Source organism: Scyliorhinus canicula, chromosome 15, assembly GCF_902713615.1.
Source record: "Scyliorhinus canicula chromosome 15, sScyCan1.1, whole genome shotgun sequence".
Taxonomy (NCBI): domain Eukaryota; kingdom Metazoa; phylum Chordata; class Chondrichthyes; order Carcharhiniformes; family Scyliorhinidae; genus Scyliorhinus; species Scyliorhinus canicula.
In genome coordinates this window covers 144,980,742-145,003,675 of record NC_052160.1, presented here as the reverse complement: position 1 = coordinate 145,003,675, position 22,934 = coordinate 144,980,742, and the positions used below count along the sequence as shown (strand labels likewise).

General features: G+C 44.7%; 1 protein-coding gene across 1 annotated transcript; it reads left to right on the top strand.

The window, feature by feature from the left end:
- Positions 1-330: 330 nt before the first annotated feature.
- psma5 (proteasome 20S subunit alpha 5) lies at positions 331-19,507 on the top strand. Its single transcript, XM_038820433.1, has 9 exons — positions 331-542; positions 1,145-1,211; positions 8,323-8,449; positions 10,063-10,130; positions 12,263-12,370; positions 13,768-13,826; positions 14,222-14,324; positions 16,141-16,227; positions 19,185-19,507. The coding sequence occupies exons 1-9, from the start codon at positions 514-516 to the stop codon at positions 19,266-19,268; spliced, it is 732 nt and encodes a 243-aa protein (XP_038676361.1). The 5' UTR covers positions 331-513; the 3' UTR covers positions 19,269-19,507.
- Positions 19,508-22,934: the final 3,427 nt, after the last annotated feature.

Here is a 22,934-nt window from a genome sequence, read left to right as displayed (position 1 = left end):
CGCGCCCCGCCCCCTCCCCTGCCGCGCCCCGCCCCCTCCCCTGTCGCGCCCCGCCTCCTCCAGGCCGAGTCCCGCCCCCTTCCCTGCCGCACCCCGCCCCCTCCTCTGCCTCGCCGCGCCCCGCCCCTTTCCCGGCCGCGCCCCGCCCCTTTTCCGGCCGCGCCCCGCCCCCTCCCGGCCTCACCCCGCCCCCTCCCGGCCTCACCCCGCCCCCTCCCGGCCGCACCCCGCCCCCTCCCGGCCTCACCCCGCCCCCTCCCGGCCGCACCCCGCCAGCCAATAGAACGGGAGGATGCTAGCGAGCCCCGCCCACTGCACACCCCGACAGCCAATGGAAGGCGGGGATGGGGCGGGGTGGGTCTGGAGCCTGTCTGTTGGGCCTTCAGTCGGCGGCTTTTCGGCTTCAGCCTGCGGATTGGAGCCGAGTCACAGCCCCGGAGCCCCGCGTCCCTCCCCGAGCCGCCGCTCAGCCCGTCCGGTCCCTTCAGCAGAAACCCGCTGTCCGCAGCCGCCATGTTCATCATCCGCTCCGAGTATGACCGGTGAGTGCAGCCCGCGCTTCGTCACTGCCACCCGGGCCCGGGCCTGGCCAGCACTCAGCAGCCCGGATAGTCACTGCCACCCGGGCCTGGCCAGCACTCAACAGCCCGGATAGACCCCGGGGCCCGGGGCCTGGGCCTGGCCAGCACTCAGCAGCCCGGATAGACCCCGGGGCCCGGGCCTGGGCAGCACTCAGCAGCCCGGATAGACCCCGGGGCCTGGGCCTGGGCAGCACTCAGCAGCCCGGATAGACCCCGGGGCCTGGGCCTGGGCAGCACTCAGCAGCCCGGATAGTCACTGCCACCGGGGCCCGGGCCTGGCCAGCACTCAGCAGCCCGGATAGTCACTGCCACCGGGGCCCGGGCCCTGGGCCTGGCCAGCACTCAGCAGCCCGGATAGTCACTGCCACCGGGGCCCGGGCCCTGGGCCTGGCCAGCACTCAGCAGCCCGGATAGACCCCTCTCCGCCCGGATCGTTCCTGCACCGCCCGGATAGTCGTCGTCCCCCCGGCTCTCTTCTCTCTCCCCCCCCCCCCCCCTCCTGCCGGTGGTTAATATTTTTTTATTTATTTCACGCCTTGATGGGTTTTTGCTTTCACTTTCAGGGGTGTCAATACATTCTCTCCAGAAGGCCGATTGTTCCAAGTTGAATATGCCATCGAGGCCATTAAGGTGAGTTTGTACAATACTGGGCTGTGTTTACAACGTAGATAATCAACATCTTTCCCCAAATACAGAGGAGTCTAGAATTAGGTTTAAGGTGAGAGGGAAGAGATACAAACGAGACCAGAGGGGAAATATCTTCACACAGAGGGTGGTGAGCATCTGGAACAGGCTGCCAGAGGCAGTGGTAGAGGCGGGTACAATTGTGTCCTTTTAAAAAGCAGTTGGACAGTTACATGGGCAGGGTGGGTATAGAAGGATATGGGATAAATGCGGGCAAGTGGGACTAGCTTAGTGATAGAAATTGGGCAGCAAAGTGGGCCACTTGCTGGTGCGGACACTTAATGAAGTGTGGGAAGGGGGGACTTTGCCCCCGACGATGTCGCGGGTGCTGATCTCGTTAATCTTAAAGAGGGACAAGGACCCCCAGCAGTGTGGTTCATACAGGCCCATATCTCTCCTCAATGTAGATGCCAAGGTGCTGGCAAAAATCCTGGCCACCAGGATAGAGGACTGTGTGCCAGGGGTTGTACATGAGGACCAGACAGGGATTGTGAAGGGAAGGCAGCTGAACACGAATGTGCGGAGATTGTTGAATGTCGTCATGATGCCGGCGATTGAGGGGGAGGCAGTGATAGTGGTGGCGCTGGATGCGGAGAAGGTCTTCGATAGAGTGGAGTGGGGGTACTTATGGGAGGTGTTGGGGAGGTTTGGATTTGGTGAAGTGTTTATTAGATGGATGAGGTTGCTATATGAGGCCCCGATGGTGGGCGTGACCACGAATGGGAGGAGGTCGGAGTACTTCCGGCTTTACCGAGGGACCAGGCAGGATTGCCCCCTGTCCCCCTTGTTCGCATTGGCAATCGAGCCTCTGGCGATGGCGTTGAGGGATTCAGAGAGGTGGAGAGGTTTGGTGCGAGGTGGGGAGGAACATAGGGTGTCGTTGTATGCCGATGACCTGTTACTGTATGTGGCGGACCCGGTGGGAGGGATGCCGGGGTGATGGAGCTGCTAGTTGTGTTTGGGACCGTTTCAGGTTATAAACTAAATTTAGGCAAGAGTGAGGTGTTTGTGGTGCACCCTGGAGACCAGGAGGAAGGAATTTGTAGGCTCCCGCTTAGGCGGGCAGGGGAGAGTTTTAGGTACCTGGGGGTGCAGGTGGCCAGGGACTGGGGGACTCTTCACAAACATAATTTCACCAGACTTGTAGGTCAAATGGAGGAGGAGTTCAAGAGATGGGACATGCTGCCATTGACGTTGGCGGGGAGGGTGCAGTCTGTCAAAATGACGGTGCTTCCGAGGTTCTTGTTCCTCTTTCAGTGCCTGCCCATCCTTATCCCCAGGGCCTTCTTTAGGAGAGTGACTAGCAGTATCTTGAGCTTTGTGTGGGCACATGGGACTCCCGAGAGTGAGGAGGGTTTTCCTGGAGCGAGGGAGGGATAGAGGCGGGCTGGCTCTGCCCAACCTTTTGGGGTACTATTGGGCGGCCAATGTGTCAATGGTGTGTAAATGGGTGATGGAGGGGGGGCGGCGTGGAAAAGAATGGAGATGGCGTCATGTAGAGGTAAGAGCCTGGGTGCCATGGTAACGGCGCCGTTGCCGCTCTCCCCTAAGAGGTTTACCACGAGCCCGGTGGTGGCGGCGACCCTAAGAATCTGGTGACAGTGGAGACGGCATAGGGGGGAAACAGGGGGCTCGATGGAGGCTCCACTGGGTGGCAATCATCGGTTCATCCCGGGGAACAAGGATGGGGGATTTAGGGGGTGGCAAAGGGTGGGCATCAGTAAATTGAGGGACCTGTTTATTGGTGGGAGGTTTGCGGGCCTGGGGGAACTGGAAGATAAATTTGGGCTTCCCCAAGGGAACATGTTCAGATACTTGCAGGTAAAGGCGTTTGCTAGGCGACAGGTAGAGGGATTCCCTTTGCTGCCCTCGCAGGGGACGATGGACAGAGTGCTCTCGGGGGTGTGGGTCGGAGAGGGGAAGGTGTCTGACATCTATAAGGTAATGCAGGAGGTGGAGGAGTCGTCAGTGGAGGAGCTGAAGGCTAAATGGGAGGGGGAACTTGGGGAACAGATAGAGGACGGGACTTGGGCGGATGCCTTGGAGAGGGTCAACTCTTCCTCCTCATGATCGAGGCTTAGCCTCATCCAATTTAAGGTGCTGCACCGGGCCCACATGTCCGGGACTAGGATGAGTAGGTTCTTTGGGGGTGAGGACAGGTGCACCAGGTGTTCGGGGAGTCCAGCGAATCATGCCCATATGTTCTGGGCATGTCCGGCACTGGAAGAATTCTGGAAGGGGGTGGCAGGGACGGTGTCGAGGATGTTTGGATCCAGGGTCAAACCAGGGTGGGGACTCGCGATTTTCGGAGTTGCGGTGGAGCCGGGAGTGCAGGAGGCGAAAGAGGCCGGTGTTCTGGCCTTTGCGTCCCTAGTAGCCCGGCGGAGGATCTTGCTGCAGTGGAAGGATGCGAGGCCCCCAAGTGTGGAGACCTGGATCAGTGACATGGAGAGAAGTGGGGAGGGGAGATGGGGGGGGGGGGGGGGGGGGGGGGGGAGAGAGAGAGAGAGAGAGGAGAGGGGAGGGTGGGAGAGGAGGAGGAGGAGAGGGGGGGGGGGGTGTTCATTACTATAGTTTCTATATTTTTTTTCGCTACGGTTATGTAACTTAACACTGGGTTAACTTAAGTTGTTGTTAATATGTTGGGTTGTTCATTGAGGAGGGCCGAAGGTTCATGATTGTTGTTATTACTGTTATCGTTGGTATTTTAGTATGGTTTGATGTATAAATTCAAAATTTTCCAATAAAAATTATTTAAACAAAAAAAGAAATTGGGCGGCATGGACAAGCTGGTCCAATGGGCCTGTTTCCATACTGTAAACCTCTAACTATCTACCACAGACTGGGTTGGTCAGTCCATCCCAGACTGAGACAGACAGGTATTTAATCAGAGGGAATCGAGGGTTCTGGGGGTAAGGTGGAAAACTGGAGTGAGGATTATCACGTCAAATCATCCATGGTCTGATGAATGGCAGAGCAGACCGAATGGCCGATTCCCACTGCTGCATCCTCTGGATGAAGTAACTGAAAGCATTTTCCTGTAATAGACCTTAATCAGACTAGGTGAAAAGGCTACTGAAATAGGGGGAGGGTTTGGGAGAAGAGAGATTTAGAAATCCAAAGACAAAGGTTTGGCCGATTGGAAAGGTATATCGATCTGGAGAAAGACAAGGGGCAAAATTCTCTGGCCTTCCCGCGGAGTATTTCGTGGCAGCAGGAGGTGGCCTGCTGTTGGCCAGCTGCGGGACCTTCTGGTCCCACCGCTGTCAGTGGATTTCCCATTGAATCCACGCTACACCGCTGGGAAACCCATGACGGGGGTGCACTGTTGGCGGGACTGGAGTATCTTGCCCATGCTGACTGGGACTGGAACGGACAGAATGTTTTACAATAATAATGTAAGCCAAGAGTGAGGTCCAAGCAGGGAATAGGAATTTAAAAAGTTAATCACACCTGCACACAAGAAGCATTGATTTAATGTTGATTAACTAGTGGCACAATTAGAGATAAATGGTTCAAATCTAATTGCCATTTTAAAGACAAATTCCAAGCTGACATAGATTGAGAAATATTCTGCAGTACTCAACATTTTGAAAAGACAGGCAGAATAGAAAAGGAGGGGTAGTCTTGATTCTAAAGGATGATGTGAGGGCTTAGTGAGAAAGGATCTTGCCTCAGAAAATCAGGAAATGGAATCAGAGTGGGTGGAGATTAAGAATATAAAGATCAGAAAAGGATGGTGGGAATAGTTTATATGCCCTAGAGTAGTTATAGTATTGGACAGAGAAATAGACAGGAAATTATTGGAGCTTGTAACAAAGACAATGTAAAGATTATGGGCATGTTAATTTTCATAAAGACTGGATCAATCAAATAGGTGAAGGTGAGTTTGTAGTATACAAGTTTTGTGACTAGTTTCCTGGTGCAATATGTTATGGAACCAGCTGGGGATAACGCTATTTTAGATCTAGTATTGTGCAATGATGCAGGGTTGATTAATAGAACCATATCATTCCTATAGTACAGAAGGAGGTCTTTCGGACCATGGTGTCTGCACCAACCCTCTGAAAGAGTACCCTACCTAGGCCCACTCCCCCACCCTATCTCTGTAACACCATCTAACCTGCACATCTTTGGAAACTAAGGGACAACTTAAGCCCACATCTTCACCCTATCCCCCTAACCCAGTAACCCCACCTAACCTTTTTGGACACTAAGTCAATGGTCATTGGATAGGCATATGGACGATAAGGGAATAGTGTAGATGGGCTTTAGAGTGGTTTCACAGGTCGGCGCAACATCGAGGGCAGAAGGGCCTGTACTGTGCTGTAATGTTCTATAAGGGCAATTTAGCCTGGCAAATCCACCTAACCTGCACATCTTTGGATTATGGGAGGAAACCCACGCAGACACGGGGTGAACATGCAGACTCCGCACAGACAGTGACCCAAGCCGTGATTCAAACCTAGAGCTGTGAAGCAACAGTGCTAACCACTGGGCTACCATGCCGCCCACAGCCAATCCACCTAATGTGCCCGTCTTTGGACTGGGAGGAAACCAGAGAACCCGGTTGTTTCCTCCCACAAGTCCCGAAAGACGTGCTGTTAGGTGAATTGGACATTCTGAATTCTCCCTCTGTGTACCCAAACAGGTGCCGGAGTGTGGCGACTAGGGGATTTCACAGTAACTTCATTGCAGTGTTAATGTAAGCTTACATGTGACAATAATAAAGATTATTTGAGACCAGGAAGAGATCAGCCATGATCTGATTGAATGGCGGAGCAGGCTGAAGGGCTGAATTGTCTACTTCTCCTAATTCGTATGTTCCTATAATGAATAGTTGTGGTCCCAACACTGACCCCTGAGGCACACCACTGTCACCAGCTACCATCCTGAAAAAGACCCCTTTATCCCCACCCCCTGCCAGTCAACCAATCCTTTATTGATGCAAGTATCTTGCCCTGAACACCATGCGCTCTTAACTTATTTAGCAGTCTCCTTATGCCACCTTGTCAAAGGCCTTTTGGAAATCCAAGTACATCACGTCCACTGGCTCTCCTTTGTCTGTCTTCCTTGTTACCTCCTCAAAGAATTCTAACAGATTTGCCAGGCATGGCCTGCCCTTGACGAAGCCGTGCTGATTCTGTCCTGTTTTATCATGCACTTCCAAGTACTCAGCAATCTCATCCTTATTAATGGATTCTAAATTCTTACCAACAACTGAACTCCGGCTAACCGGCCTTTAATTTCCCATCTTCTGTCTCCTCCCTTCTCAAACAGCGGTGTTACATTAGCCACTTTCCAGTCCTTTGGGGTCCTTCCTGACTCCAGTGATTCCTGAAAGATCACCACCGATGCCTCCACAGTCTCCTCAGCTATCTCCTTCAGAACCCTGGGGTGTAGCCCATCCGGTCCGAGTGATTTATCCACTTCAGACCTTTCCATTTCCCCAGCACCTTCTCATTAGTGATGGCCACTGCATTCAGCTCTGCCCCCTGACTCTCTTGAATTTCTGGTATGCCACTGGTGTCTTCCACCGTGAAGACTGGTGAAAAGTACCTATTTAGTTCCCCTGCCATTTCTTTATTCCCTATTACTACTTCGCCAGCCACATTTTCCAGTGGTCCAACATCCATTTTTACCCTTCTCTTACCTTTTATATATCGGGAAAAAAAAACTCTTGCCACTGGGAACATTCTGGAATCTGGAATTTGTGAGATCAAAACCAAAGCAATCACTATCTCTGAAGCCATTTCTTTACAAGACATAAGCCTAGGCCATCACTTGTGCAGGGAATTGTCGACATTTCATTACATTAATTTTGCTTCCAATTTTCCCAATATTAAAGATTTTTATGTTCCTCACTCTCACTAGACCCGTGGTTTCCTGGCCAATATGTATCCCCCAATAGCACTGAAAGCAGATTATTTGATCATTATCCCGTTGCTGTGTTCAAAAGGCTGTCACATTTCTTGTCTGTCACATTTCCTGTAATAAGTCCTTAATTGGCTGTAAAGTACTTTGGGACTTCCTGACATTGTTAAAAGTACTTTTATCAATGCAAGTCCTCTTTGTCTCTTTCTGAATAATTTGAATCAATTAATGCTTGAGATGTTCTGCTCAAACCATTGACTTCCAGTTCTAATGCTGTCTGTTTTCAACATGTCCTCAACTAAACTATTGTCAGAATTTCAATTTTTTGTCACCTCCGATACAGCCAATCTAGTGCTCTTCTAACCAGTGTCTGGTTCTTCTCTCTGCACAGACGAGCTTACAAAAAAATGGTCCATCTCCTAATCCTCACTAAATACTGCTTACCCATCACTGTTACGCTCGCTGACCTAAGTTGGGTCTGAACTTCCCAACCCTCTATTTAACATTCTTGAGTTTTGTTTAAATCCCTCTTGTCCTCTCTTCCTATCTCTGCAACCATCTCTGAACTCTGGCCTTTACCTCTTTTGTGCACCCCTGTTCCTCACCACTGATTTAAGCTTTGGGACTTTTTCTTAATCTCGGTCTACTCTTTGGTTATTTCTTTGACCAGATTTTTAGTTACTCCTCTTAAGATCTCTTTTTGCCTCAATACCCTCCCGTGAATTGTTTTGGGCATTAATGGCACTAGACAAATGCAAGTTATCTGAATTCTGAGCTGAATTTATTTCTGTCACATTTCAGTCTGCAATTCAGATCCTCCTACCAATTTGTGGAACCCATGACATCAGCCACCATTACAAGCTTTACTCATCCTTAATTTTCTAATTAAATGGCAGAACAGGCGAGCTAAATATTCAGATATAAGAGGAGGGTGGGGGGGGGACAGGCGGTGGTGGTGGTGGAACTGTCAAAGCTGAAATAGAAACAGAAAATGCTCGAAATAGACAGCGTGGCCATCATCATCTGAAACATTATGTTCTTCTGAGTAGGTACTTTGTATATCAGAACTATTGTTTTAAAGAGTTTATATAACATTTTATATCAATGAATTTCTGGGATTTTTAATGGTGTACTTTTTAAACCTAGCTGTAACTACAGGGCAATGCTCTTTCTCTTCCCACAGCTGGGTTCCACAGCAATCGGAATCCAGACTACAGAAGGTGTTGTTCTTGCAGTTGAAAAGAGAATCACTTCACCCCTGATGGAACCCAATAGCATTGAGAAAATTGTTGAAATTGATGCCCACATAGGTTAGTACACTTGAAAAGAATTTGCAGAACATTGACAGTTGAACCTTTTTCTTCTTCAATACTTTATGAATAATGAGCAACAGCAAATTTTACAGATGAATATCTGGGGAAATGGTTGACACAGTAGAAAAAGATTACTATGACATATTACACCTCCTCAAGACTGATTAAAATGAAATACATGACACGTTTCAGCCTGTGCCAAAGTCCTAATCCAAGTATTGGAGGCAGAATTCATAATTTACTTTTAAAAACAAAGTGGAAGAGTGTATTTGAAAAAGGCACAGTGCAGGTCATGGGGCTAGGTAGATTGGATTGGATTTGTTTTATTGTCACGTGCACCGAGGTACAGTGAAAAGTATTGTTCTGCGTGCAGTCCAGACAGATCATTCCATACATGAAAAAATCATAGGGGCATGCATAAATACACAATGTAAATACATAGGCACAGGCAGCGGGTGAAGCATACGGAATGTAGTACTACTCAGTAGAGAAGATGGGTGAAGAGATGTCAGTCCATAAGAGGGTCATTCAGGAGTCTGGTAACAGCGGGGAAGAAGCTGTTTTTGAGTCTGTGCATGTCCTCAGACTTTTGTATCTCCTGCCCAATGGAAGAAGTTGGAAGAGAGAATAACTCGGGTGGGAGGGGTCTTTGATTATGCTGCCCGCTTTCCCCAGGCAGCGGGAGGTATAGACAGAGTCCAATGGATGGGAGGCGGGTTCGCGTGATGGACTGGGCTATGTGCTTGCGATGTTGGGCTGAGCAGTTACCCTACCAGGCTGTATGCAGCCAGATAGGATGCTTTCTATAGATAGGTAGACAGTGCAGGCCCTCTGGAAAAACTATATTGGATGAATGGCCTCCTCCTGCTATAAAGTTCTGAGTTGACCTGGTGGTCCCTGTTGATTGACATCGGCAGAGACGTCAAAACAGAGCTTGACTGCAGAAGTGTCAAATTAGTTTGATAAAGGCCGAGAATAAAATTATAAAGGAAATGGGGAAAGGTTGTTCCTTATAATTGCAAAGGTTGTTTTGTTTTGAAAAAATTAAAATTGGTTACATATACGGAAAAAACTAACATCCATTATGTTTTTGATGTCTTTCTAAACATTAGTTTTGATAAAAGCAAATTACTGGGGATGCTGGAATCTGAAACAAAAACAGAAAATGCTGGACATTCTCAGCCGGTCTGACAGCCTCTGTGGAGAGAGAGAGAAGGGAGCTAATGTTCCGAGTCTGGACGATTATTTGCCAAAGCTCTGGCAGTCATCCAGACTCAACGTTAGCTCCCTTCTCTCTCTCTCTCTCTCTCTCTCTCCCCACAGATGCTGTCCGACCTGCTGAGATTGTCCAGTATTATTTTGTTGCATTTGTTTTGATGTTTGCATGCTCTGTCTGCTTTGTTACATAATGCATATTTGTGCAAAATGTTTTGGGTTATTGTTATGAGAGTCAACAGCTTGTACTTTTGAGTCTGTATTTATAAATAAAAATATACCTGTATCAAATGTAGGCATTTTGTCTTGGATAATGGCTATTGCATTTAAATTTCCACATCCATTCTATGTTTTTTGGAATGTCTTCCCTTACATGTTAATTATTTTGTTGCTAGGTTGTGCAATGAGTGGGTTAATAGCTGATGCCAAAACTTTGATTGACAAAGCAAGGGTTGAAACGCAGGTAAAATTACCATTTTTGGAAATGAACCTATTTTTAAATGTTAAATAACTTATTTTTAATAATGTGACCGTAGTTGGATACAGTGCATTTTTTAACCACCAATTTGATGTTTTATATGAAGTGAAATGCTGCAAATACTCGGCAGGCAGCACCTCGTCGCAAGAAACCAAGTTAATGTTTCAGCTGGATGTCGTCCTGTCAGAACTGAGAATGTTTTATGTTGCTTAACTAGCAAAATGTTTATTTTTACTTGATAAACTTGTAAACAATTGTTGCAAATTTACAGTATATAGAGTAAGTTGTGATGGTCTTCCAAGGGACTGTGAATAACTATATAGAATTTGGGTGATTGTTTTATACTTCTGAGTGTTAGTTTAACAAGTTAATTTCAACAAATAAATACTTTAATGTAGTCTTTTGGAAAGCTGACAGTCCAGCGTCAAAATTTTGTTTGAAAATTACTTCAACTGCAGTACGGTGGGCAGCACGGTAGCATTGTGGATAGCACAATCGCTTAACAGCTCCAGGGTCCCAGGTTCGATTCCGGCTTGGGTCACTGTCTGTGCGGAGTCTGCACATCCTCCCCGTGTGTGCGTGGGTTTCCTCCGGGTGCTCCGGTTTCCTCCCACAGTCCAAAGATGTGCAGGTTGGGTGGATTGGCCATGCTAAATTGCCCTTAGTGTTTGGTGGGGTTACTGGGTTATGGAGATAGGGTGGAGGTGTTAACCTTGGGTAGGGTGCTCTTTCCAGGAGCCGGTGTAGACTCGATGGGCCGAATGGCCTCCTTCTGCACTGTAAATTCTATGAAAAAATATTAAACAGAAAACTACATCAAGAATATGCCATATATATTTACTATTATGTAACATGTTGAAGCCGCACTGCATTGCAAGAACTGTCGTCTGAAGGGGTTTGGTAGTTTAGATGCTCAGAGATTATTTCCACTATTTGGGGAATCTGAAACACGGGAATACAATCTCAGGATAAAGGACTGAAATGAGGATAAATTACTTCTTTGAATTGTTGGAATTTGCCACCCAGAGGGTTGTGGATGCTCCATTGTTGAATAATCTGGGATAGAAAGATTCTTGGTGTCTGGGAATCCAGGTATCTGGGGAGCAGGTGCCAAAGTGGAGTTGAGCCATGATTGTTTTGAATGGTGGAGTAGGCTCAATGGAGCATGTGATTTATGAGGGGTATTGTGTTTGGTCCCGGTACAGCAAGTCATGGAACATCTGCAGGGCAGCACGGTAGCCTTGTGGATAGCACAATTGCTTCACAGCTCCGGGGTCCCAGGTTCGATTCCGGCTTGGGTCACTGTCTGTGTGGAGTCTGCACATCCTCCCCGTGTGTGCGTGGGTTTCCTCCAGGTGCTCCGGTTTCCTCCCACAGTCCAAAGATGTGCAGGTTGGGTGGATTGGCCATGATAAATTGCCCGTAGTGACCAAAATTGCCCTTTGTGTTGGGTGGGGTTACTGGGTTATGGAAATAAGGTGGAGTTGTTGACCTTGGGTAGGGTGCTCTTTCCAAGAGCTGGTGCAGACTCGATGGGCCGAATGGCCTCCTTCTGCGCTGTAAATTCTATGATATCTTGTAAGAAGAAACAAAAGAATGCCTTGCGCTTTGGGTACAGATGATGTAGGAGTCAGTTGGTCCTAGAACTCTCATCTGAACAGAGTTATTTTAGCTTGGTCCTGAAAGGTTTTTTTCCAAGGATTCTGCACAAGAAAAGCAAGTAGAAACCTGGTTGTTAACTTTATTTGTGACTGATATTTGAAATATATTGGTTTGCTTAATTGGAATATAGAGACTGGTTTAGGAAGCAAGTTAAGGTTTTCTCTTTTACTTCAGAACTGTTGTAACTCTGAAGTGTAATTTTTTTTTTGTTGCTAATGTGATTAATTCAACTACAGCTTGGTCTTCTAGATTTTGGTGCCAGTGTTTTGAATATAATTCCGTGCAAATTACAATCTGTTGTATTTCAAATTACATTAAAATATTTTGTTTCCTCTTCCCCTAAAGATTGTAACTTTTAGTCCAATTTTTGACGGCCTCTGTGGATAGGAATAATATTCATGTGAAGTTATTTAATTTGGCACAACTTACAATTGCGTTTGTTTTCTATTCTTTAGAATCATTGGTTTACCTATAATGAAAATATGACAGTGGAGAGTGTGACGCAGGCAGTTTCTAACCTGGCTTTGCAGTTTGGCGAAGAAGATGCAGATCCTGGTGCAATGGTAAATTTTCTAGCTAAATCCATATACCGTATATACTCGCGTATCATTCGATCTCGCGTATCATGCGACCCCTAAATTTTCGTCCCCAAAACATGATTTTATGGTATACCTCATGTATCATGCGAGTCACTTTTTTGGAAATTAATTTTGGAAACTAAAACTTCCAAATGGTATCATTGTGTGTGGTTTCTGCAGAGTGGATTCTGCTGTGAAAGCTGTTCGCGATTCGAACAGCTGTCCAGCTGGCTTTGCTAGCGTCGTTCAGCCACTTGCCGTTTCCATTCATAAAAACATGAATGAAAACGTCAAGTGGCTGAACATCTTCCCATCAGAATGCTGTGGTCAAAATCTGAAGAGTAGTATTCTGATGGGAAGATGTTCAGCCACTTGACTTTGCCACCTGCTCCCCAGATACCTGGATTCCCAGACACCAAGAATCTTTCTATCCCAGATTATTCAACAATGGAGCATCCACAACCCTCTGGGTGGCAAATTCCAACAATTCAAAGAAGTAATGCCAGCTGGAAAGCTGTTCGAATCGCGAACAGCTTTCACAGCAGAATCCACTCTTCCCATCAGAATACTACTGATTGTGACCACAGCATTCTGATGGGAAGATGTTTAGCCACTTGACGTTTCCATTCATGTTTTTATGAATGGAAACGGCAAGTGGCTGAACATCTTCCCATCAGAAAAAACAGCAAGTAAAACACCCGCGAATTTTGTATCTCGCGTATCATGCGACCCCCCCCAAATTTAGGCTACAATTTAGGTGCTCAAAAGTCGCATGTTACGCGAGTATATACGGTAGATACAGTGGTCCAGAATTTGCAGTTGGATTGATGGCGAAACTACGCAGGCTCATGTTAAACTGACAACAATTGGTGGCATCCGCTAATGTACAATTGGTTATGGAAATCCAGAACATTATCCAGTAATGTACTGTAGTATTGTTTTTTTGTAACAGTTCCAACATGTTAACTGGTTATAGTTGTAATCTTTCTGTGTATATTAATAGTCGTTTAAATTAAACAAGTTACTAGGTAGAGTTGCTGCTTTTAAATATGGTTTCACAATTATGTTGTATGCAAGAAATCCATGTTCCCCCTCTACTATAGCAAGATACAGTACTTGATTCACTGAGTGATTTGAAAATATTGTAGCTTGCGGGATTCTGTGTGTTTGAAGCAGAGTTTAATCAAAATGGTGTGAATGAAAGGTCAAAAATACCGGGGCTACTATTGGTCTACCCTTGCTTGATCACAAAAAAACTCCTCTGTTTCGTTTTCTTGACTGCAGGAGGGTAGAAGATAACTTTTAAAATATATTATCATTTAGTTTTTATGTGTTTGAAAGGAAAGATGTGATTAAAATGACTGACTTTTAACTTTTCTCAGAGCCGACCATTTGGTGTGGCTTTGCTGTTTGGAGGAATTGATGAAAAAGGACCACAGATGTGAGTATAATTTCTACTGAATGCTTTGTTATATGTTAATAGTGGAATTAGGATACTTTTAACATGATAAGCTGGCTGCATGATTTTAGCTGTCGCACAGCATGGTGACAGGTCTGTCTGGAACTGGCTTTAATACCAGTGATGGCAGGATGAGGCCCCCTAGTGCTCAATTGAATTATTGTTTGATTTGAGGCTTTGACAATTAAGCAGTTGGATGTCCGACCTGCATTCAACACTGGACTGCTGTATGTATACTGGTAGACTGCTGTGTCATTCAAGGACGACCATGTTGGGTCTCTAGCCTGTGCTTAGGGTGGGCAATTTATGGTTTGTTTTATTGTTAAATATTAACTGTGCTTTTGTAATTATGAGCACAATTTAAATTTCTTGTGCAGGTATCATATGGATCCATCTGGGACCTTTGTACAGTGTGATGCAAGAGCGATTGGTTCTGCTTCTGAGGGTGCCCAGAGCTCTCTCCAGGAGGTTTATCGAAAGGTACAGGCACCACTGTAAAGAGCATGATGTTTGGAATTTAATCATGAATGAAAACGGTTTAACATTTGTAGGCCCCCGCATGGCTAATGAGTAATCTGGGTAATATTGTAATATTAAAATATACACTGTTATTAGCAGCCGTTTGGAAAATACTTGTATTTCCAATCATCACAATCTTTTGAATTTCCAAAACCAACACAAGTTTTTATTTTGATCCCTCTTAAATCTACAGGAGCGTGTTATTGTCTGACACATTGATCTTGGCAAAATTTTAAGTCTACTGGCCTGAAATTAGCAATGGTGACACTATCAGTGTTGTTCTCCTGAAACTGACAGCAACCTGGGAGTCTGCACATGTATATAATAATGCAGAAATCCAAATCGTGTTGTCAGTGTCTGCTTCTCCCGAGGGTGCACAGTGAGGCCCCCCTCCCACCCCTGCAGACTGCAAGCAATGAGAGCACTATGAAGTGACAAGAACTTCCCCTCTTGCTGTTTTTAAAAAAAAAACCTTTAAAAAGGTAATCGTGAATGAGGTGTAACTGGGTGTTAAACAATATTCTAAGATCCTAATTACTACTTAACAGCCTAATTTTACATTTTATTGTCAAGTGTAACCAAATGATTTAAAATTTTAGATTCTGGAATTAAACGTTCGATTAAGTTGGAAGCTGATAGAAGCTAAAATGTTAATCATTATTTATTTCGCTAGCTGAACATTTAAATTTAACGGATTAATGGTTTGCTGCGTGAGAATACTTCGACGTGATTGGCTGCTTATCCAGCTTGTTGATATCACTCCTCTTGCATTCCAGGAGATCCCCTTGACTTGATGCCATTTTTGTATTGCCATCAGGAAAGAGGACTACAGGAATCACTGGATCTCTGTGGTCAACTTTCTTCTAGGCCAGCAGCGAGTGCTGTTGCTTTTCCACTGACCACAAAATCCGGCATTAATTTAGCTGATACATTATACATGCCCATTGCCCTTGAAATCTATTGAACCTGGACAGTCCTGCAAACCGAGGGTACAATGCTTAGGTTCTTGTTAGCCAAACTTTCAGGAACATCTTGCAGCTTTCAACATACACCAATGAAGCATTGGCATTCCTTTCCACCTTGGGGTATTGGGTTTCTTACGCTCATAAATCATTGTGATTAAAAGAGTTTTGCTGTGTAGCTTCATCATGTAACCAGAAGTAGGCTCGAGTTGTAATGGACTTGGCTGATCAGAAAATAATGTTTTAATCATTGCAAAACAAGTTCGGACAAGTTTCAAAAACTTATAAAAGCAGAATACTCCAAATGCTGGGAATGTGAAATAAAAAGTGAAACTGCTGGGGAAACGCAGCAGGTCTGGCAGCATCTGTGGAAAGAGAAACAGACTTAAAAGCATTAACTCTGTTTCCCTCTCCACAGATGCTGACAGACCTGCGGCATTTTTCCAGCCATTTCAGTTATATTTTACCAAAACCTTTCCCTTCCGAAATAATTCTCAGTTGAAGTATAATTTCCCGTAGCATTAGTTCATGCATATCGCAGGAGATGTTTTGTTAATTCTCTCCCTACTTCATTTCCCATATTATTTGTTGTCAATATCACTTTATTGGAAATATTAATCTTTTTCCACAAAATAAATGAATACGACACGACGTGTTGCCATTGGCAGGTTGCATGACGGAGTATAAATCTACTTTACATTGCCACCCAAATTTCAGCTAGCAGTTTAATTTGATAAATTATTGAGGAAATGTGCAGAGTGGTGTCTTTAGTAATTACATTGGATGAAGACTTCAATTTTTGTTTTGATTTCTAGTCAATGACATTAGAAGAGGCAAAAAATGCAGCTCTCACCATCCTGAAACAAGTAATGGAAGAAAAACTGAATGCTACTAATATTGAGGTATGAATGTCAAGCCAATGGTAAAACCGCAAGTCCTTCAGTCTGCTGGAGCTGTCTGCCTTTGTTTAATAATTTTACTTCTGGTTCTGAAGCCTCAGTCTGATCAATACTAGATTCATTGCTCTTGCAGTGAGCTGGCTGGGGCTGCATAGCCCCTGTGCTGTCAACATTCGATGATTCTATATTTCCCTTTCCTTATCCTCCCAGATCCTGATCAACAGAATAGATGTGAGCACAGCTGGGTGACCAGAGTTTGCTTTTCCCTCCTGTAGAAGAGGAGATGTCCAGCCACTGCCCTTGCTGTTTCATTCCCATTTACTCCTCAACCTTGCTTGAGTCTGTCCCGATTAAAATCTAAATAATCACCTTGAGTTTAGATGGGATGAACCCTGTTTACAACTATGTTACTAAACCATAGAGGTCCCAGGTTTGATCCCTGACTTTATATTGCAATGGCTCCCTCAACTAAATGACAATAAGGGCTTTAATTTGTATCAGTGGCCTAGACTAGGGTATAGAGAGAGACAACATGGATTGCCAGCTCCTGAATTGTCTGCCTACCTTTACTGATCATCTTATTTGAAAAAAGATACAGTTCAGAAAGGCTTGTCTGACTTGTTCCTGGGAGTAAGGACTTAAACCATTAAAGGTTGACCAGGTTGTGCCTATACCGTTGTGCCGTTGGAGTTCAGAAGAATGAGAGATGGACTTATTGAAACACACAAGATGCTGAGGGGACTTGATCGGGTAGATCCCAGAAAGATGTTTCCACTTGTGGGGGAGTCTAAAACGATGCAACACAGTTTTGTGAGGGGTAGGTTTTGCCTTACAAGTCTTATTGACTTCTTTGAGGAAGTGACCAAGCATGTGGATGAAGGTAAAGCAGTGGATGTAGTGTACATGGATTTTAGTAAGGCATTTGATAAGGTTCCCCATTGTAGGCTTGTGCAGAAAGTAAGGAGGCATAGGATAGTGGGAAATTTGGCCAGTTGGATAACAAACTGGCTAACCGATAGAAGACAGAGAGTGGTGGTGGATGGCAAATATTCAGCCTGGAGCCCAGTTATCAGTGGCGTACCGCAGGGATCAGTTCTGGGTCCTCTGCTGTTTGTGATCTTCATTAACGACTTGGATGAGGGAGTTGAAGGGTGGGTTAGTAAATTTGCAGATGATACGAAGATTGGTGGAGTTGTGGATAGTGAGGAGGGCTGTTGTCGGCTTCAAAGAGACATAGATAGAATGCAGAGCTGGGCTGAGAAGTGGCAGATGGAGTTTAACCCTGACAAGTGTGAGGTTGTCCATTTTGGAAGGACAAATATGAATGTGGAATACAGGGTTAACGGTAGGATTCTTGGCAATGTGGAGGAGCAGAGAGATCTTGGGGTCTATGTTCATAGATCTTTGAAAGTTGCCACTCAAGTGGATAGAGCTGTGAAGAAGGCCTATGGTTTGCTAGCGTTCATTAGCAGAGGGATTGAATTTGAGAGCCGTGAGGTGATGATGCAGCTGTACAAAACCTTGGTCAGGCCACATTTGGAGTACTGTGTGCAGTTCTGGTCGCCTCATTTTAGGAGGGATGTGGAAGCTTTGGAAAAGGTGCAAAGGAGATTTACCAGGATGTTGCCTGGAATGGAGAGAAGGTCATACGAGGAAAGGTTGAGGGTGCTAGGCCTTTTCTCATTAGAACGGAGAAGGATGAGGGGCGACTTGATAGAGGTTTATAAGATGATTAGGGGAATAGATAGAGTAGACAGTCAGAGACTTTTTCCCTGGGTGGAACACACCATTACAAGGGGACATAAATTTAAGATAAATGGTGGACGATATAGAGGGGATGTCAGAGGTAGGTTCTTTACCCAGAGAGTAGTGGGGGCATGGAATGCACTGCCTGTGGAAGTAGTTGAGTCGGAAACGTTAGGGACCTTCAAGCGGCTATTGGATAGGTACATGGATTAGGGTAGAATAATGGAGTGTAGGTTAAGTTCTTAAGGGCAGCACAGCAGCATTGTGGATAGCACAATTGCTTCACAGCTCCAGGGTCCCAAGTTCGATTTCGACTTGGGTCACTGACTGTGTGGAGTCTGTACGTCCTCCACGTGTGTGTGTGGGTTTCCTCCGGTTTCCTCCCACAGTCCAAAGATGTGCAGGTTGGGTGGATTGGCCATGAAAAATTGTCCAAAATTCTATGATTAACCTAGGACAAAAGTTCGGCGCAACATCGTGGGCCAAAGGGCCTGTTCTGTGCTGTATTTCTCTATCTATCTATCTAAGAAGAGATCTCTTGTTTAAGACGAGAATGAGGAAACATTTTTATCTGAAGGTCGTTGGAGTCTATGGAATTTCTTTGCCCTGAAAGCAGTGAAGGCTGGGTCATTGAATTTATTCAAGGCTGAATTGGACAGGCCAGAAGGGCTGAATTGCCTGCTCCTGCCCCTAGGTTCTATGTCCTATGTATTTGGGAATTTTGTGTTTGGTGTTGTTTGGGTGAGAGTCCGCTTCGAAGGACACCATTCCCCACATGCCAAATATTGGATTTGTTTATTTACACTTTATCTAGGTTTGAACATGAGGAATGTCTGTTTGGGAAAGGTACCAGAGGGTTGCCAATGCCCAAGGAAGCATCATGTGTGAGCCCTCGTAGGAGCTGAGATGTGATAGTGGGGCAGCAGACAACTAGAGCACCAGTGTATTTTCTCAAAGTGCCAGGCATTGCATCTGGGTAGCGATATGAGATTTTGTGCAGAGGAATCTGAAAAAAAATATATATAATTGAACATGCACTCAGTAAATGAAGCTAGAAAGTAGCATAGGCTTGAATATAAATCCCTGTTGCATTTCCAGTAACGAGCCTCACTACAAAAGCTGTGTGGATAGTAACCTTAGCTCCTTGTTAGTACTTCTGTTGCTGCCAGGCACGACAATTTGCCGGAGTTTGGTAACTGCTGATTCTTTTTCAGCTCGCGACAATGGAACCTTCGAAAATATTTCATATGTACACAAAGGAGGAGCTGGAAGAAGAAATTAAGAAACTGCAAACATGAATATCGACACGACATTGCTTCCTGGAGTTTGATTCGGAGCACAAAGTTCCATGCTCACGTGAAGATTTTGTTCATGAAATAAAACTTATTGTAGGAAAGAAATTCCAGAAAACATTTTTCTTTATGTATTACAGATTACATCAGTCTTTTATCTCAAGGATTTGAAACGGTCTCTGTACATAGTGCATTGAAAACTTGTTACGAATCAGATAAGGCTAAATAAATTTTGTTACTGATAATGCGTTCTGAAAATCTTTATTCAACTTTGCACCAAAGTACCCTTGCACCAAAAAACGGTTGGGAGGCAAAGGTAAAGATACACAAGATATAATTCAGTTCAGCCTCATTTCACTTTGATTATGAACCTTAATCCTGTCAGTGTTTGTTATAAACGGATGATTCAAACCTGAAACAGCTCTGACTATATGAAATAGTAAAAACAAAGAACGTTCTTGGACCAACATTTTTCATGTACATATTTTTATTTCAACTGATTAGAGGAAGATGAAGTAACATCAATACCTATCGTCATTGATCAAGGGTGTGTCTTTTTTTCATCTTTGTTCTTTATTTCATCACCAAAACTAATATCTGAGTAAATACAGTTACCTAGCTTCCAAGTGCCCTATATGCACTGAGTCACCTATCTTCTCACTGACTGGTAATAGGAGAAAATCATAGCCCATCTCCATTATCGCAACTCAGGTCCCCACAGCTACCCCCCTGGCAGGGGAAGTGGAGAGGAACCAGAAGTGAAGGGAGTGGCTGACATTTGCCACCCAAACCTAGCGCAAGATCAACTGCAATACCCTAACCACGGCCTGGTTTGAGGTCAGTCAGCTTGGGCCAGAATAGGCATTGAAAACATGATCAGTAGTTCAATATTAAACAGGATGGTACGTGAAAATTTGAGCTGCCTCCTTTTTAGTCTTGAGAAGAATAGTTTGATTATTCACATTTTGAAGTACCGATTTTGCCAATGGTGAGACATCACTTATGAAAAGTTACATTTGATGCAAAATAAATTGAATATAAGACTACCGTTTAACACTGGCACTCGCTTTGTAGGAGACTAAAAAGAGAAATATCAGATCTGTGTTAAGAATTCCCCATCGTGCTTATTTCCATCAACGCTTAGAGCTTCTTGGCTCCAGGAGAATGACTGCACTGCCCAATATTTCCTGGCAGCATAGTAATAGTGATCTGAATCGAATGCTGTTTAGTTGTGAAATGAAAAGTGAAATGAAAATCGCTTATTGTCACGAGTAGGCTTCAATGAAGTTACTGTGAAAAGCCCCTAGTCGCCACATTCCGGCGCCTGTCCGGAGAGGCTGGCACGGGAATCGAACCGTGCTGTTGGCCTGCTTGGTCTCCTTCAGCTGAAAGCCTAAAAATGCTTTAGTCACTTGAGAGCTAGTTATAATCTTCAAGCTGTTTATTTTACAGGCTGAAAGTGACCTTGTGAAGTAGTAGTTACTTTTTCCTTCATGGATGTGGCTAGCTTTACAGTTGTCTGCTTTCTCTCCTTGCCTTTTACAGGGAGTGGTGTCTGAGGTCTTCCCATGTCAGGATCTTTCCTGCAAACTTCTCACCAAACTGCCTGCCCTCTCCTGTAGTTATATTCTCATCTGGCACTTAATGCTGTGTTTCCATAGAAACCATTACAATGGGTGTTCTTTTGGGTCATCTGAGAGGAGGTAACAAAATATTCAATGTCCTAGTCATGAAACTCTTCAGCGCAAGGACAAGTAACACATTGATTCCATCAGCAGAGGCTGCAGCCCTATTTCTTTTTAAATTGCAAATTTACTGTTTCCAAATCGTTCGAACAAATTATTTGGGAATGAGTTCTGAGGGAGAAACTGATTCAGAAACATGACGCTGACCCCCTGTACCACTTTTCAGTTCAATCTTTCCACAGCAAAGGGGCTTGTGTCATGAAATTACCTGATTATTATAAAGGCACAGCTAGCATCTAATTCAATTAGACATGCTGTGATTTTCCCCTCTGACCAAAGTGTTCATCATTCTCTTCAAACAAGTTGATTTAAACCCAAACAGAATTAAACCATTGCCAGGATTAGACACGTGAGATACATAAATAATTCTTACTGATTAAATAACTAACTCCATGTTTTCACTTTGCAAGAGTTTGCTAAGGCAATATCGCAGGAAAATTGTGCAAGTTTTTTTTTTACTCGGGGAGTTTTGTTTCTCTGTTACTGGCTGCACTGATGAGATTAAATGGATTTTTTTCATTCATTGTAAAAGTCGTGAAGTGAATTTCAACCAAAAAGTATGCAGTAAGCAGAAACTCACGTGTGTGAAATTTGATATAAAACGTCCCCAAGAGCTTCAGAAATAAAGATGAGCAGATACCAAGAGGTGATGGGATGCTGGCTGAAGGAATGAGCAAAAATGAAGCTTTGGTAGGTGGTATTTTGAGGGAATATTGCAGATTGTGGGACTGAGATGACTTGGTGCCAGAATATGGGACTGAAGAAGGTTGTAATCTTTGAGAGTGACAAGATCATTGAGAAATAGGTTTGGGGAAGAGAGGAGGTAATGGAGCCAGTGGAAAGTTTAATTGGGAGTCAGAGGTTTGAATGAGTCAGAATTTGTGAAAAGCCGAGCTCAATAACTTGTATTACTGTCGAATGTAATAAAAGATGCTTCATGAGACTGTTATAAACCAAAATAGATACTGAGCTAGAAAAGGTGACATGGATATATAGCCAAAAACATGATCAAAAGAGTAGGTTTAGTGATTATTGGCTATCCTTTGCAAGTGAGGATCATTGTCTTCCATGAGTCCAAAGATGGCTGATGAAGCCAATTCGCAATCTACAGACTTGGTGACACATCGAGCATTTGTCACGTGGGATTACCTGGCTGTGTAATATTTATTCTGGTCAGGACATGTTCTTTTTGCTTCCAATGTTTTCCCTCTTTTACGCTTGTTGGGTCACAAAATACTGGAATCCTCCTCTGCTGCTGTCTGGCTTGATCCAGGATGATGGTGTCCAAGGAATTGTTTTCAGTGTTGCATCTCTTTGTGTTGACTTTCAGGACATCCTTGAGGTGCTTTTACTGCTGTGTCTTTCCTGACTGAGCTGGGAGAAGAAGACCTGCTTTGGGCACCTAATATCTGACGTCCAAACTATGTGACCAACCCAACTAAGCTGATGGCAGATGATCATGATCGTGGCCTTGATGCTTATGGTGCCTGTTTGTGAGAGAACACTGATGTTGGTATTTATCCTTGCACCCAATGTATAAAATCTTCTGAAGGCAATGACTCCAGTGATTGAGGTGCCTCCTGTACATTGTCCAAGCTTCATCCCTGTATAATAAGATGATAATGACCAGCTAGGCCATCAGTTAGCTTTCGGTCTTGATGGCCTAATCTTCAAACTCCTATTTCCTCAGTTGGCCAAAGGCTGCACCAGAAGATCTCTGGCAAAGCTGGATTGCTTTGTTAATGTCGTACTTCTGTGAAAGATTACTTCGCAGGTACTGGATGTGTTCTACATTTTCCAGGCAATCGTCCTGAATTTTAATCAATAGCTGGGGTCAGAATTGTACAGCACAAAAAAGGCTCTTCATCCCATCGTGTCTGCTAGTTAAAACACAACTAATCCCATTTTCCTGCACTTGACCCATAGC

Excerpts from the sequence above, each read along its gene's own strand:
- psma5 (XM_038820433.1), top strand. The coding sequence starts at position 514 with ATGTTCATCATCCGCTCCGAGTATGACCG. Across the intron at positions 543-1,144 it reads ATCCGCTCCGAGTATGACCG|GGGTGTCAATACATTCTCTC; the intron begins GTGAGTGCAGCC and ends TTTCACTTTCAG. Across the intron at positions 12,371-13,767 it reads ATGCAGATCCTGGTGCAATG|AGCCGACCATTTGGTGTGGC; the intron begins GTAAATTTTCTA and ends AACTTTTCTCAG.